The sequence below is a fragment of the Lactuca virosa genome, chromosome 8, assembly GCF_052849685.1.
Source record: "Lactuca virosa cultivar CGN04683 chromosome 8, Lactuca_virosa_CGN04683_v6, whole genome shotgun sequence".
Classification (NCBI taxonomy): domain Eukaryota; kingdom Viridiplantae; phylum Streptophyta; class Magnoliopsida; order Asterales; family Asteraceae; genus Lactuca; species Lactuca virosa.
Window position 1 is genome coordinate 51,312,853 of NC_136433.1, and position 15,670 is coordinate 51,328,522.

General features: G+C 35.2%; 1 protein-coding gene across 1 annotated transcript; it reads left to right on the plus strand.

Annotated features, from left to right (window-relative positions):
• The first annotated feature begins 3,046 nt into the window (after positions 1 to 3,046).
• LOC145132980 (uncharacterized) lies at positions 3,047 to 15,367 on the plus strand. Its single transcript, XM_079067937.1, has 15 exons — positions 3,047 to 3,432; positions 3,884 to 4,402; positions 4,500 to 5,681; positions 5,784 to 6,108; positions 6,211 to 6,466; positions 6,568 to 6,784; positions 6,901 to 7,235; positions 7,336 to 7,740; positions 7,849 to 9,022; positions 9,167 to 9,520; positions 9,661 to 9,898; positions 10,286 to 13,139; positions 13,281 to 14,024; positions 14,150 to 14,521; positions 14,676 to 15,367. Exons 1-15 carry the CDS (start codon positions 3,307 to 3,309, stop codon positions 14,761 to 14,763), a joined length of 9,189 nt encoding a protein of 3,062 aa, XP_078924063.1. The 5' UTR covers positions 3,047 to 3,306; the 3' UTR covers positions 14,764 to 15,367.
• The last annotated feature ends 303 nt before the right edge of the window (positions 15,368 to 15,670 follow it).

The following is a 15,670-nucleotide window of genomic DNA, read 5'->3' on the forward strand; positions in this document are numbered from 1 at the left end:
TTATATAATTGAATTAGATCTAAAGTTTGTATATTTATGCATGTGGTTTGTCAATAATCAATATACATTGCAACTTTAATCTCATACACCCAAGTTTACATGACTATAATTCATGCAACAATTAAGGTAATACATAAGTAATACACATAGACTATAATTTAGGCAGCAGTTAAGGTAATAAATAATAATAAGGTAATAAATAATAATACACCTAAGACTATTCACATTATAAGCAATTAAGGTAATAAATAATAATACATATGACTATAATTTAGACAGCAATTAAGGTAATAAATAATAATACACCTAAGACTATTCACATTATAAATACAAATAAATATTCAAAGATCAATATATATATATATATATATATATATATATATATATATATATATATATATATATATATATATATATATATATATATATATATATATATATATATATAGGGAGTGGTTCAAATGAGAACCACAAAAGATTAAGAACCCTAAGAACCCCCTTTTCATAAGTAACATATATTGTGAATACTTATTAAATATGTTAAAAATCATGATATTTGTCATTTTGGTATGAAAAAAGGGAAATTCGTAATTTTTATAGTATAATATTTTCATTTATACATACATTCTTATTTTAACACACAATTTATTAAAATACAACTTAATATAGTCATTTACAGTTTAATATACAAAATTCACAACTTAATACAATCTATTTTACAGTAATTGACATATTCAGATAAGTTAAACTAAAACTCTATCACCACCAACATATGTTGCCATCAACCATCTTGTGCCACCGTCGCATCCATCATTCATTGAAAATCATATCTATATATAAAGTCATGTATTTACAGCTTAAATACTATATTCACAGTTTAATAAACATATTAATTCTCTCGATTTGAATTTAATGCAAAATAATTATCTAAAAACTAATACATTTTTACGTACTTATACAAAAAAAAAATACATTCACAATAAAGTTAATAGAAAAATTCATTCACAAATCATTATTATTTTAACACAAAATTATATAAAAAACTCACAACTTAATACAGTCAATTCACAACTTAATACAGTAAACTACAGTTTAATACATAAAATTCACTATTTAATATAACAAATTCATAATTTAATACACTTCAGATAAACATTCACAATTTAATATAGTCAATTCACAGTTTAATAAAAAAAATCCACAGTTTAATACACAAAATTCACAACTTGATATAACAAATTCATAATTTAATACACATGAAAGTTGTATATTATTAACTAAAAACTAATATTTATAACTTCAGATAAAATATTCACAGTTTAATAAAATTTATTCACAGTTAAGTACAATAAATTCACAATTTAATACACAAAGTTATATATTTATATCCATATTCTCAACTTAAAACTTATATTTAGAGGCATTTATATGTTTTAAAATATGAATTTTTTATATTAAAGTATGAATAAAATTCACAGCTTAATATACAAAATTCATACTTTAATACACTACATTCACAACTCATTTACATGTATAAAATTCAAATCTAGATAACAAAAGTTTCAGAATTCACAGTTTAATAAAACATTTCAGATATCAATTCAAAACTTAATTCAATTTTTCAAACACTAAAATTCACAACTTAATGCATTAAAAAATCAGAATTCATAGTATAATACACACTTCAGACAACAATTCACAGCTTAATACAAAATTTTGAGCACTTGTTCATAAATTAAAAACTTACAGATCTCGTTGAAGCATTTCATCAAACACCTTGTGTGCATATTGTTTTCGATCTGATGTGATTTATAGATCTGAGATTGTCATGTTTCTTAGAGTCTCCGGTTATTATAGATCTGAACAGATCTAACCAGATCTGAGAAATCCTTGTGCCTTTGACTTCAGATCTAACAAGATCTACGCTTGAAATTACACCAAACACATCAGATCTGAGCAGATCTAACCATATCCGAGAAAGCGGTGTGCTTTTGCTTCAGATCTGAAAGATCGATGACAGTTGATGACTTTTCCAACGTCTTTGGCTCCAGATCTGAAAGGTTGAGAGAGGCGACACAATGTTTTTTGGTGGTTTGGAGAGGTCAGGGGTCGGAAGGTGGTCGGAAATGAAGCATAACTTACAGATCTGAAAGTATACAAGGCTGACGTCGATGGTTATGAAGACGGTTAACCGAAGCAACAACAATGGAGGTCGTCGGAGGTTAGATGCTCGTCGCAAACACTGAAGGCTTTGGTTCGATTGTAATGGCAGTAGCTGACATCGATGTTACAGATCTGATGGTGGTTTGACGTTATCAACAGCAACGGTCACTAGATCATCGACAGTGGTGATCGTCGGAGGTCGCATCGTCGTCCCCGGTGGTTGTGGCGGCGGTTGAGGAGTAATGGGTGGTGGAAATCAAAAGGAGACATTAGTTAAGTTATTGAAGCTTGAAGAGAGAGAGAGAGAGAGAGAGAGAGAGAGAGAGAGAGAGAGAGAGAGAGAGAGAGAGAGAGAGAGAGAGACCAAATCCAGTCTAGATCTCATTTTGAATATAACGAGTATTATGTAAAAAGTTGGTTAAATTTAATAAGTAGGTGGAAGGTGGTGTTCAGTTTTGACAAGAATTTCCCTTAATTAGTTGGTTCTTAGGTTCTTAATCCTTTTTGGTTCTCATTTGAACCTTTACCTATATATATATATATATATATATATATATATATATATATATATATATATATATATATATATATATATATATATATATATAACTTATCATTATTGTTAATATAAAGTATATAAACTATAAAACTTATTAAACTTGGATTATCTTCGTGTATACTATCCGAAATTAAATATCTTAAATTTCCAACAACCCTTTAAAAAAAGGACCCCATTACTGCTTTATTGTCTTCCAATACGTGGAAAATGAAAGAACATGGAGTGCATGAAATACACAAAAGCTAAAGAAAAACGAGGAAAAGGATAAAACATAAAGAAATGGAGAAATAGCGGAGACTTGAACTTGACTTCATTTTCGTAAAGCCGAGCGGTTTTAGTATCTTGATTCCTCTGCTTTTGTTTAAAATCCCGCAACTGTTGATTTTGCCTTTAATATACGGAGAAGCTTTGGAAAAGCAATCGTCGAATCTTGACTCTGCTACTGAATCTCTTCCCACGATCACTTCCTTAGACATTAAGATAATATATCTAAACGACAAAACAAGAACAAGAACATGAAAACCCAGTTTCATCTGATTCGAGTTTAGATCCTCACTTTGGTTTCTGATAAGTAGTAGAAGGCGATGATGAAAGGGGGTTCTTTTGGGAAGAAAAAAGGATCTTCCCAGAGCCAAGATCACGACTTTGCACAGTTGATCTTTTCATGGTCTCTTGACGACATTCTCAATGACAACCTTTATGAACATCAGGTTTTTCTTTTACACACTTGATCGTTTCTTTCTTTTTGCAGTTCCTAAAGTCTTTTCTTGTTTTGATTCTTCTTTAACTTTGTATGTAAACTCATTCTTGATCATATGAAGCCTTTCATACATAATGCTTGTAACTTTCTTGCTTCTTATTTTTTTAAAACTGTAGTTTTTTCAGAATAGCCCTTTGTTTAGGAAACCACTGGTCTATTTTTTCAATCAGTCAACATTATGGAGATCTTATCACAAAATTGAACTGAAACATTGGTCTATTCATATTTATAATTATGAAGTCTGTTATCGATTTGACGTATATATCCAAGAGTCACAGAGATCACATAATTTTTTTGAAAACTTTATAACCCATTGACCTCAAAGTCAACTTTTTTTCCCCCCATTCTGGGCTGGATTGTTTATCATAACTCTTTCCTGTGACTTGATGCATCATTTGCAGGTGGAGAAAATACCACTTACTTTCCAGTCTGAAGAACACTACTTTCGTTCTTTTGTGTATCCTTTGCTTGAGGAAACACGTACTGAACTGGCTTCAAGTGTAAATATGATGGATAGAGCTCCACGTGGTGAAGTTTCTTCATTTAGGATGGCCAAAGGTAAAGAGAAAATGATGTATGATGTTACTGTTGGTAATTGGAGAAACAGTGAACGCCCAAAAGAATATTACAGGACTTTACCTGGTGATCTGCTTATTTTAACAAATGGGGAACCCGGATCTGTTCCTGATTTGCAGAGTGTGGGTAGTACATGGGCTTTTTTATTAGTAAATAACACAGAGGATGATGATAGTGGTACACCCGTACAGTTTAAAGTCACTGCATCACAAAAAATTGAACTCCATGATGGGATGTCTGTTATTTTCTTGATGAATATAACAACCCAGAAAAGAATCTGGAATTCATTGCACAAGCATGCGAATCTTGATATTATCAAAGAGATTCTTTACCCTGATTCAGTGGTAAGAACTTGTTTGAAGTTATACTCTTATATAGTTGAACAGAATCTTCTTTTCTCAAGTCTTATCATCATTGTTTATCATGGATGTGCTGTTACAGGTTAACGAGAAGTGTGATATGTGTTCATTAGGTTGCAATAGTTCTGTCCAAAGATTCGATCAAAGTCTTGTTTCTAAACTGAATGAATCCCAGAAAGCGGCTATTATGGCTTCGATTGGTAAAATGGAATGTTGCCATAAATCCTCTGTGGAACAAATATGGGGACCCCCTGGAACAGGGAAAACGATGACAGTAAGTGTGATGCTCTTTATCTTCTTGCAAATGAAGTGCAGGACACTTACATGTGCTCCAACTAATGTTGCCATAGTAGCAGTAGCTTCACGTGTTCTAAGCTTGGTAAAGGAATCATCTAAAATTATAACTGCAAGTGGTGATTCCTTTTGTTCCATTGGAGATTTGCTATTGTTTGGCAACAAGGAGAGGTTAAAAGTTGGTACAAACATTGAAGAAATCTATCTGGAGCATCGGATTGAGAGGCTTACAGAGTGCCTTGGATCTCTGTCTGGTTGGAAGCATTGTATAAAATCTATGATTGATTTACTTGAAGATTGTGTTTCTCAATATCATGTTTTTGTGGAAAATGAATCGATAAAAGAAAAACAGGTTACAGATGAAAACAAAAGTAAAACCAACAACTTGAAAGTCAAATCCTTCATGGAGTTTGTGCGAGAACGATTCAGTTCTTTTGTACAACCACTCAAAAGGTGCATTATCACATTCTGTACTCATATCCCAAGAAGTTTCATGAAGCAAGAAAATTTTCAAGCTATGGTCACACTTTTGGATAATTTAAGCTCTTTGGAATCGTTGTTGTCTAAAAAGAATCTGGTTTCGGATGAACTTGAGCACCTTTTCGTTTCTAAACCTTTGGAAGATGATTTTGTTAACTCAGGACACATGTCATCGATCAATTCTGTCAGAATCATGTCCCTTTCTCTTTTAAAAACTCTGCAGACATCTCTTGGAGGACTCAAGCTTCCAAATGGTTCCAGAGATGCAATAACACGGTTTTTTTATGAAAGAGCTTCTCTTATATTCTGCACAACTTCTACTTCCTATAAGTTGCAGAAATTCAAAATCGAACCTTTGAAGTTACTGGTTATAGATGAAGCTGCTCAGATGAAAGAGTCTGAAGCCATCATTCCCCTTCAAATTCCTGGAATGAGACATGCTATTCTCATTGGAGATGAGTGCCAGTTACCTGCAACGGTTAAAAGCAGTGTAAGCCTATATTAATTTTTATATATGTTTGTCAAAATTTTGTATTTTATTCTAAATTATACTTTTAAGTTATACTTAGATGGAGTCAATGTTTGTGGACAGGTTTCTAGTGAATGTGGCTTGGGAAGAAGCTTATTTGAAAGATTGAGTTTGTTGGGTCATTCGAAGCATCTACTGAATGTTCAATACAGAATGCATCCTACAATAAGTTCCTTCCCAAATAGGGAGTTTTATCATAAGAAAATTCTCGATGCAGAAAATGTGACATGTAAAAGCTATGGAAGGCAATATCTTTCAGGGCCGATGTTTGGTTCGTATTCATTTATAAATATTGTTGGTGGAAGAGAAGAAGGCGATGATGTCGGGAGCAAAAGAAACATGGTTGAGGTATCTATTGTGATCAAGATAGTGCAGAAACTTTATAAAGGTATACTACTTGTGACATCCAAGTTTCTCTAATCTTTTTCTTGTAACATCTATAACTAATGGTCGAAGATCCCTTACTGAAATCTCGTGATCATGTTTATAGAATGGCAACAGTCCAAGAAAAAGGTTAGCGTTGGTGTTGTATCTCCTTATGCTGCACAAGTTGTATCGATTGAAGAGAAACTTCGTTACAAGTATGAGAAACGTGATGGATTTTCAGTAACTGTAAAGTCAATTGATGGGTTTCAAGGTGGAGAAGAAGACATTATAATTTTATCTACTGTAAGATCAAATAGCCATGGGAATGTTGGATTCATGTCTAGTCCTCAAAGGACTAATGTTGCCTTGACCAGAGCACGGTGGGATTCTTTGACTTTCTTAACTATTGATCTTTATAGATAGCTTTCCTTTTTTATAACTACATCTAATTTTGTATGTCTTCTCTTCCGTTTCTATCTAGGCATTGTCTCTGGATATTGGGAAACGAAAGAACCCTGGCTCGTAGTGACTCGATATGGAAAGATTTAGTGTTTGATGCGAGGAATCGTCGCTGTTTGTTTGATGCTGATGCTGATAAATGCTTGAAGAAGATAATAATAGATGCAAAGAAAGGGCTAGAACCTCTTAATGATATGGTCAAGGGGAATAGCTTACTTCTTAAACATGTCAAATGGAAGGTATTGTATCTTAACTTGACTTCCATATACAACATGATTACTTTTTCCTTAAATATGTTATTATGTATTATCATGTTTTTGTTCTTCATATACTTTTTTGCAATTTATGCCATCAGATTCTCTTCAGCGATAATTTCAGAAAATCGTTTGGAAAACTGATGGATTCTCGCATGAAGAATGTAGTTGTAGATTTTCTACAGAAACTCTCTGGTGGATGGCGGCCCAATGATGGAAACACTGACTTAAAGATTTTGAAAATATACAAGGTTGAAGGGCTCCATGCTGTTTGCACAATTGATATCATCAAGGAGTTCAAGTACATACAGGTTTTAAGGATCTGGGATATACTACCTTTGAAGGAGATTCCAAATTTGAGAAAAGAACTTGACAGCATTTTTGCTACATACACAAATGATCATATGAATCGTTGCACAATGAAACATTTGGAGGGGTATGCTCATTTGCACTTTTCTAAATCTTTAAGTTGTCATCTCATTATGCATGCTTAGTTCCTTGGACTTCATGTTGTCATATTGAATTTAATTGTTCAGGAACTTGGAAATTCCTAAGAGTTGGGCAGCATCCCAAAATATCATCCAGTTGCATATGAAGTTCTACACCTTATCACCTGGGATGGTGAACCATTTGCGTTTTGGTAGAGAAATTGATCTACCCATGCAACTCTCTGATGAACAGATGGATGCATTTTTATGTTCCAAAAGTTCATTCATAATTGGACGATTAGGAACTGGAAAAACCACTATATTGACAATGAAGTTGTTACAAAATGAGCAGTCTTTTTGCTCTGCTTCTGAAGGAGAGAGCAGCCAAGTCAGAAATGGCAAAGTTGTTGATGATCATGAAGAAAGCAAACCGACTGTTTTGCGACAGCTTTTTGTGACAGTTGACCAAAAATCATGCTATGTGGTGAAGCAACATGTTTCCCAACTTAAAAGGTGTGCAAATGCTTGTTTCTTTTACTTAGTTTATGTGTCTTTGATTCTTTATACATGGGGATCTTCTATGGTCTTTTTCTGACTTGCAAGCATTGATGTATATGGCAGTGTTTCATGTGATGGGAATTCATCAAGAGAGATTAATCTTGATGATGCAGATGTTACATCAGAATCCGATGTGCCAGACACGTTTGTTGATGTCCCTGAGAAAAGTTATCCTCTTGTTATAACATTTAATAAGTTTCTAATGATGTTGGATGGAACATTGGGTGATTCGTTCTTTGAAAGATTTCATGAAGCAAGAGAAGACTCTCATGGTAACCTTATAAGTTCAAGATCTGTTGCATTGCAAACTTTCATAAGATCAAGAAACGTTACATTTGACAGATTTTGTTTGCTTTATTGGCCCCACTTTGATTCGAATTTAAAAAAGAAGCTTGATCCTTCAAGAGTGTTCACCGAAATAGTTTATCATATAAAAGGAGGCTTGCATGCAGGAGAAATCCCTGATGGGAAACTGACTTATGAAGGCTACTCTTTATCGTCCGAAGGTTGTGCATCCACTTTAACAAAATACGAAAGAGAGACTGTTAACACCCTCTTTCAAGCCTATGAAAAGATGAAAACTGAACGTAGGGAATTTGATCTGGGAGATTTAGTAAATGATCTTCATCGTCGACTTAAATACAAGAGTTATGAAGGTGACCAAATGGACTTTATTTACATTGACGAAGTGCAAGATCTTAGTATGAGGCAAATTTCTCTTTTCAAATATATTTGCCAAAATGTTGACGAGGGCTTTAGTTTTGCGTGTGATATTGTGCAAAACATTGCAAGAGGGATTGATTTTAGGCTTGAAGATATACGAATTATGCTCTATACCGAGTTTTTAGGAACCCGAACATCTGGAAAACAAGAGAAAGTTGATATGTTTGAGATCTTTCAACTGAAACAGAACTCCAGAACTCATGCTGGTGTGCTCAAGTTAGCTCAGAGTGTCATTGACATTCTATACTGTTACTTTGCTCACTCAGTTGACATTTTGGAGCCTGAGACAACACTTTTTTATGGGGAGGCTCCTGTTTTGCTCAATTCTGGCAATGATAAAAACGCTATTGTGAAAATCCTTGGTGGCACAAGAACAAGTAAAGGATTTGTTGGCTTTGGTGCTGAACAGGTGATATTGGTACGTGATAGTTATTCGAAGACTGAAATTTGCGAATATGTTGGAAAACGTGCTCTTGTTTTGACCATAGAAGAGTGCAAGGGTCTTGAGTTTCAGGTCAGTATCTCTTATCATTTCTGTCACACTTTAACATTTATAAGGACTTTAAATCCAGCTTAATATCAGAGTTTCCTTAATCATATCCTTTGTGATTTTGAATTTTTTTTTTCTTCTTGATGTCTCACATCTTCTTATTTTTAGGATGTGTTGCTCTACAACTTTTTTGGGTCATCCCCTTTGAAAGACCAGTGGAGTGTTATATATGGATACATGAAGGAACAAGATTGGCTTACTGAGGAACTTCCTCATTCATTCCCGAGCTTCAAGGATTCAAGACATAATGTATTGTGTTCTGAATTGAAACAGTTGTATGTTGCTATAACTAGGACGAGGCAAAGGCTTTGGATATGTGAGAAGAATGAGGAGCTATGCAAGCCAATGTTCGATTACTGGAAAGGGAGGTGCCTTGTTAAAGTAAGGAAGCTGAATGATTCAGTAGCACAAACAATGGGATGTGCAAGCAGCCCTCAGGAGTGGCTGGAGCGTGGTAAAAAGGTGGATGTTTATCAGTTATTGCTATGAGTTTCCTCTGTTCTTTTTGTATTTATAGTCTGAAAGGGTGCTGATTTATGTTTGTGTGTCGTATTCTGTTATGTTAATTTGACATGCTCTGACTACCTCCATATGTTTTTCAGCTTTTCTATGAGAATGTTTTTGTGATGGCTACAATGTGCTTCGAAAAAGCTGGCGATTCGATGTGGGAGACAATGGCCAAGGCTTCTGAATTCAGAGCATCTGCTGACAAGATGCGTGAAACGAATCCCAAAGCTGCTTCATGTTATCTTAGAGAAGCAGGTGAAATGTTCGAGTCCATTGGGAAACTGGAGCTAGCAGCTACTTGTTATTCTGATTTGGGAGACCATGAAAGAGCTGGTAACTTCTTTTCATCATTATAAATGCCTGTCTAAAGTATTCAAGCACATGAAAAGATAAAACATAACCGTGTCCTTGTTTTATTGTTTATCAAATTTTACTCGTTGATAAAGTTATAAAGAATGGAAAAGGAGAGCATTTCAATTGATTTTTTGGGACAAAACTTGGATCTGAAATGTGGTTAATCGACAGTACTTTGATTATCTAAACTTTATGATTAGAATAACAATGATACCCAGAAAAACTTAGTATCTAGGTTTTAGCTATTGTCATTAGATAAAAAAAAAGGATGTAATTCGGCTTGAAAGTCTAGCAACTTCATTTTATTTTGTTGCGTTTATCTTTGTAGTAAATTTCTATCATCTAATTCTGTTTTTTTTTGTACAGGAAAATTTTATTTGGATAAGTGTGGTGACATTAATGCAGCGGCAGAGTGTTTCTTGTTAGCAGGATGTTATAGTGATGCAGCAGAAGCTTATGCCAAGGGAGATCAGTTTTCTAACTGTCTGTCAGTTTGCAGAAAAGGGGAAGTTTTTGATACAGGTTTCCAGTATATAGAATATTGGAAAGAGCATGTTCATGTTCGAAGTAAAGAAATAGAACAAATTGAGAAAGATTTTCTGGAGAGTTGTGCTCTTAGTTACTACGAGCGCAAAGACAGTAACTCCATGATGAAATTTGTCAGAGCTTTTTCTTCTATGGAATCAAAACGTGTTTTCTTGAGGTGGTTAGGCTGCCTTAATGATCTTATGTTGTTGGAAGAAGAATCAGGACATTTCCTTGATGCTGCTGAGCTTGCAGGGTCATGGGGTGATGTCCTGAAAGAGGCTGACCTTTTGGAGAAGGCTGCTCATTTTGAGGAAGCAACATTGCTCATACTTTGGTATGTGTTCTCTAACTCTTTATGGGGAACTGGAAACAAAGGTTGGCCATTGATCCCATTTGCTCAGAAGAAATCACTTTGTAAGAAAGCAAAGCTACTTGCAAAAATGGATTCGGATAGTTTTTTTAGTTTTGTTTGTAGTGAGGTTAAAGTACTCTCTAATCACCAGAGCTGCTTGTCTGAGCTGAAGAAGCATTTGCATGCTTCCCAGCAACACAAGAGTCTGAGGGGAGTATTCTTATCGATTAGAAAGATTTTGGATGCTCATCTCCAGTTGAATATATCAAAGTATGACTGGGAGGATGAGTTACCCACTGATATTATTAAGTATGTAGAGAACATGATCTCTCAGAATCAAGTTTCTGTTACAACTCTGGTTTTTTATTTCAATCTCTGGAAGGACAATGTCATGGATATCTTCCAGAGTCTTGGAGGACTTGAGAATGCAGAACCAAATGAGCATGAGGGTCATGTTGATTTCTGTTTAAATTATTTTGGTGTGAGGAAACAATATGTAAAAGGAAACATTGTTTACTTGTTAGTCAACAAGGATTTTGATTGGGTAAGAAATGTTAGTAATGACAAGGGGTTTCATAGGGATGGAGAAATTCTAACTTTAGATGGCAAGCAGTTAGGGCTTGCTATCCGTTCATATTGGCAGTCAGATTTACTTTCTGTGGGTATTAAGGTGCTTGAAACTCTTCAATCGCTCTTTAATTTGAATCTAAAGGGTTGTGCATTTCATCAAAGCACATCTCTTCACGTTTTTGAGGTTTCCAAGTTTCTTTTAGACTGTCAGTATCTCAACCTCACAGATCATCATATGAAAATTTTGCAAGTTTTTCTTGGAAACTCTATGACTTATTTTGACTATGTGTTTCCATTAGACTGGCGAAAATCAGTCTCTAGGAACTTGATTGCCTTAAGGGAGAGTGATCTTTCGCTCAACTTGCTAGAGGAAGTTATTCTTCAGCACCTCAACATCGAAAGTGACCTCACCTATTGGACAACTGGGAGAGTGATGATGATATGTCTTAGTTCCAAAAAATCTGTTGCAGTTAAGGAGAAGATTATTAGGGGTCTTCAATGGAATCCCTTATGGAAGTCATTTGCTGAGAATTTTTCGGTAGATGGCTTCAATGAGGTTTATGTTGCTCCAACACTCCAGAATGCTCTGGAAGATACTTATAGAGCCTACTGGTGGTTTCCCGGATACATGTCACCTCACAGTTTTGTGTATCTTGTGGATCGTCTTCTTTTCATGGCATCTTTCTCATCAGGAGTCTTTTTTACGACAAAATCTTCTTTTGTTGAATGGTATACTCATTTTCACACGATGTCTACTCCAGCTACAAAACAGATATTTTCAAAGGATATCGCACACTTTCTTGTTGGAATGGTTCAGCACATTCTCTACAAGAAAGAGGAAACCATATCATGGATTGGACGATCTAACATTGTTGCCAGTTATTACCATCCACTGATAGCGTTGAAGTTGGTTATGATAGTTTCTTTAATTTCTTTGCAGTTATTAGATTGTTCCCAAGTAGTAATTGATTTGCTGTTGGGGTGGAACAACATTGCTTATTTGCTTCCCAAGAAGTTTGTAGGTGATCTTCTAAGGAGAAGGAACGGTTGTAACTTGAATTTAAATCCAGATATGGTTGCAGAAGCATTCGCAAGCATAGAAGATCCTCTTCTAATTGTGAGTTCGGGAAATGCAACTCCAAGAGTCCATGCTCCATGTGCAATATTTGTGGACCTTAGGAGGTCTAGAATGGAGATAATGAGTGTATTGTTCCCAGGTGAAACTAAACTTAATCCCCAGAAAGACAAAGCAGCAACAACAACAAGTGAGGCTCTTCGAGAGGAGAATCATGTTGAGGAAACTAGCGATGAACATAGCATCGGTGATCATTCACTGGTGGAATTGGAGGTAGAAAGTCAAAGCAGCAACGGTAACACTCAGGATTCAGGAAACAAAACAAGGATGGGAAATAGCAGAAGGAAGAAGAGTAAAAAGAAGAGAGGTAGCAACACTCAAAATACATTAGCTACTGTTTTAGTGGATGAACAACCTTGTGCCAGAGAAAGTACAACTCCACCTGAAGCAAAAAACTCATGGGATGACCTTACAACTCTACTTGAAAGAAACAACTCATGGGGTGACCTTACATCTCTTCCGGAAGCAAAAAACTCATGGGATGACCTTGCAACTCTACAGGAAGGAAACAGCTCATGGGGTGACTTTACAACTCTATCTGAAGCAAAAAACTCATGGGATGACCTTACAACTCTACGGGAAGGAAACAGCTCATGCAGTGACCTGAAGCAGCCTTCTTACGCATCTAATATGAGGTTAGACTTGCAATATTGTAAAATGCTATGTTGTCTGTTAATGTTTAAACCACTTTAAACTGGAATATATATTGAAATAGTATTTATTTGTGTTCTTTTGACTCATTTATATACAATGGATTTGTGGACTATCATATGCAGTCGACCCGAAGTGGAGCTTCCTGTTTCTACTAGTGGAAAAAGAACTGCGGAGAGGCTGCAAAGTAGCAAGAGAATGGTAGAGGCTTTCTCTAGTCAATCTGTCATTGGTCGGGAATGGAAGGTTGTTAAAAAGGTGGGTTCAGAGAGCAGCAACACAATCGAGGCTCTTCCAGAGGAGAAATGTGTGGAGGAAGCTTATGATCAACACAGCAATGTTGGTCAATCACTGCTGGAATCGATGTTAGAAAACAAAACCAGTGATGATAGCACTCAGAATGCAGAAATCAAGAAAGGGAAGGGAAAGAACAAGGGGAAGTGGATTAAGAAGAACAAAGGTAGCAATAGTTTAAGTACGTTTAAACTATTGATGCTAGAAAAACAAACCAGCAATGAGAAGTCTAAGGATGTTGAATTTAAGGAAGGGAAGGGTAAGAACGTGGAGAAATGGATTATAAAGAACAAAGTTAGCAACAGTGTAAATACATTTAATGGTGATGGGAATAGCAATGATCATCCACCGATGGAACTGATGCTAGAAAAACAAACCAGCAATATGAACATCCAGGATGCGGAAATCAATAAAGAGAAAGGGAAAAGTAAATTGAAGAAAGGCAGCAACAGTCTAAATACATTTACTACTGTTCTTGTGGATGGACAACACTGTGCTGGAAAAGATACAACTCTACAGGAAGCAAACACCGCATTCAATGACCTGAAACAACCTTCTTTTGCATTCGAAACAAGGTTAGACTTCCAATGTTGTAGATTTTCAAGTGGTTTATTGTTATTTTGACCCTTCTAAACTAAGTATTTAGTTTGCTTGTATTTGTTTGACTTATTTATATACATATCTGGACTTCCATTTTCAGTCAACTCGAAGCGGGTCTTCTAGTTTCTAAGAGTGGTGAAACTACTGTGCCAACATTTGTGGAGAAGCTGCAAAGTAGACCAGTGGTAGATGGTTTCTTTAGCTATGTGGGTTCAGAGAGCAGCAACATAACCAAGGCTCTTCAGGTGGAGAATCATGTGGAGGAAACTGATCATGATGAGCTCAGCATTGGTGCTCATTCACCTCTGGAATTGTGGTTAGAAAGCCAAAGCAGCAATGATACAACTCAGGATATGGAAAACAAGAAAAGGAAGGGAAAATATGTTATTGGAGAAGATACAACTATGTGTGAAGAAAATAGTGCATACAATGACCATGACCAGGAGCCATCTTCTTCTCCTTTTGATAGGAGGTTAGTCTTAACTCTTATATATCAATGTTATATACATATAATTAAAGAAAAATGCTGGTTAATACATGTTTTTAGTTTATATTTTACTAGTTTTGTTAACCTTTGGTTGTTTAATATGGAAACTTTTTGCACTTTGTTGTTATGTATGTTGCAGGATATATACATTGGACACGGTGAAATGCGGTAGCTTTCTAGGTTTGGCAGTAGCATTCTTGGGAATTCGCATGTGGAGGAAAACTTGATTAAATGGTAATGATGCTTCTTAAGGTATTTCGCAGACTTCATATATATAAGTAAAAAACGAAGAACGAGAATTAGAGAAAAGAGACCTCATTCACCTCTCTAGGAACTGAAGGGGTGCTTTGCATATGATAAAATGGCATCCGGTGCATTCAAGCCAAAGGAAGAGCAGAAAATTTGATTATCAACTTCATCAAATCCCTTCTTTTCCTGCGTTGATTTATATATTTTCAATGTGGGTGTCATGTATTTGAAGCATAATTTGACTTAGATATTTTGATTTGACAATGATAAATAATTTATGTTAGCTACTTGGCCTAAGTTGTATGGGCACTAGGTGTTATGAATGTGGTTGGTCTTGTCTCACTTAGGCCTTGTGGAGTACTCATCACGGAGGCTCGTGGTCGTCCAGGTGGCAACGACCAAGATGGTGAACACCACCCCGGTGGTTTAGACGACGAATGACCATGCCCAATCAGAACCAACCTCCTCCATTTAATGTGGAACAACTAGTTTCTTATAAATAATAATGATAACTTACCACACCTCTATGTATATCATACCACTTTCAAACATAAATATCACTGTCTTTTATACTTTTTAACATTACAACGATGAATATTTTAAAAAAAATTATGATTCGGATGATGGGGAGTTTATTGCAATATTCTGTAATGTTGTACAAAACCTAGCCAATAAAGATCGTACGAATGTTAGTAATGCAAGAACGGTTGCCAATTGAGATTAACAAGCTGCACATGAATTTTTAGTACATGATTATTTTATCGATAATTGTCTTTATACAACATTCAAACTTAGTTTTCATCTTAATGGGACATTTATCTTTCTATTATGTTTTTATGGAATTTTTAATTTATGTAATTTTAGGATTATTTTTTGAATGTACGG

Coding starts and splice junctions, on each gene's coding strand:
- LOC145132980 (XM_079067937.1), top strand. CDS start 3,307: ATGATGAAAGGGGGTTCTTTTGGGAAGAAAAAAGGATCTTCCCAGAGC. Junction 6,109..6,210: donor AGTGCAGAAACTTTATAAAG/GTATACTACTTG, acceptor TCATGTTTATAG/AATGGCAACAGTCCAAGAAA. Junction 14,522..14,675: donor TCTTCTCCTTTTGATAGGAG/GTTAGTCTTAAC, acceptor TGTATGTTGCAG/GATATATACATTGGACACGG.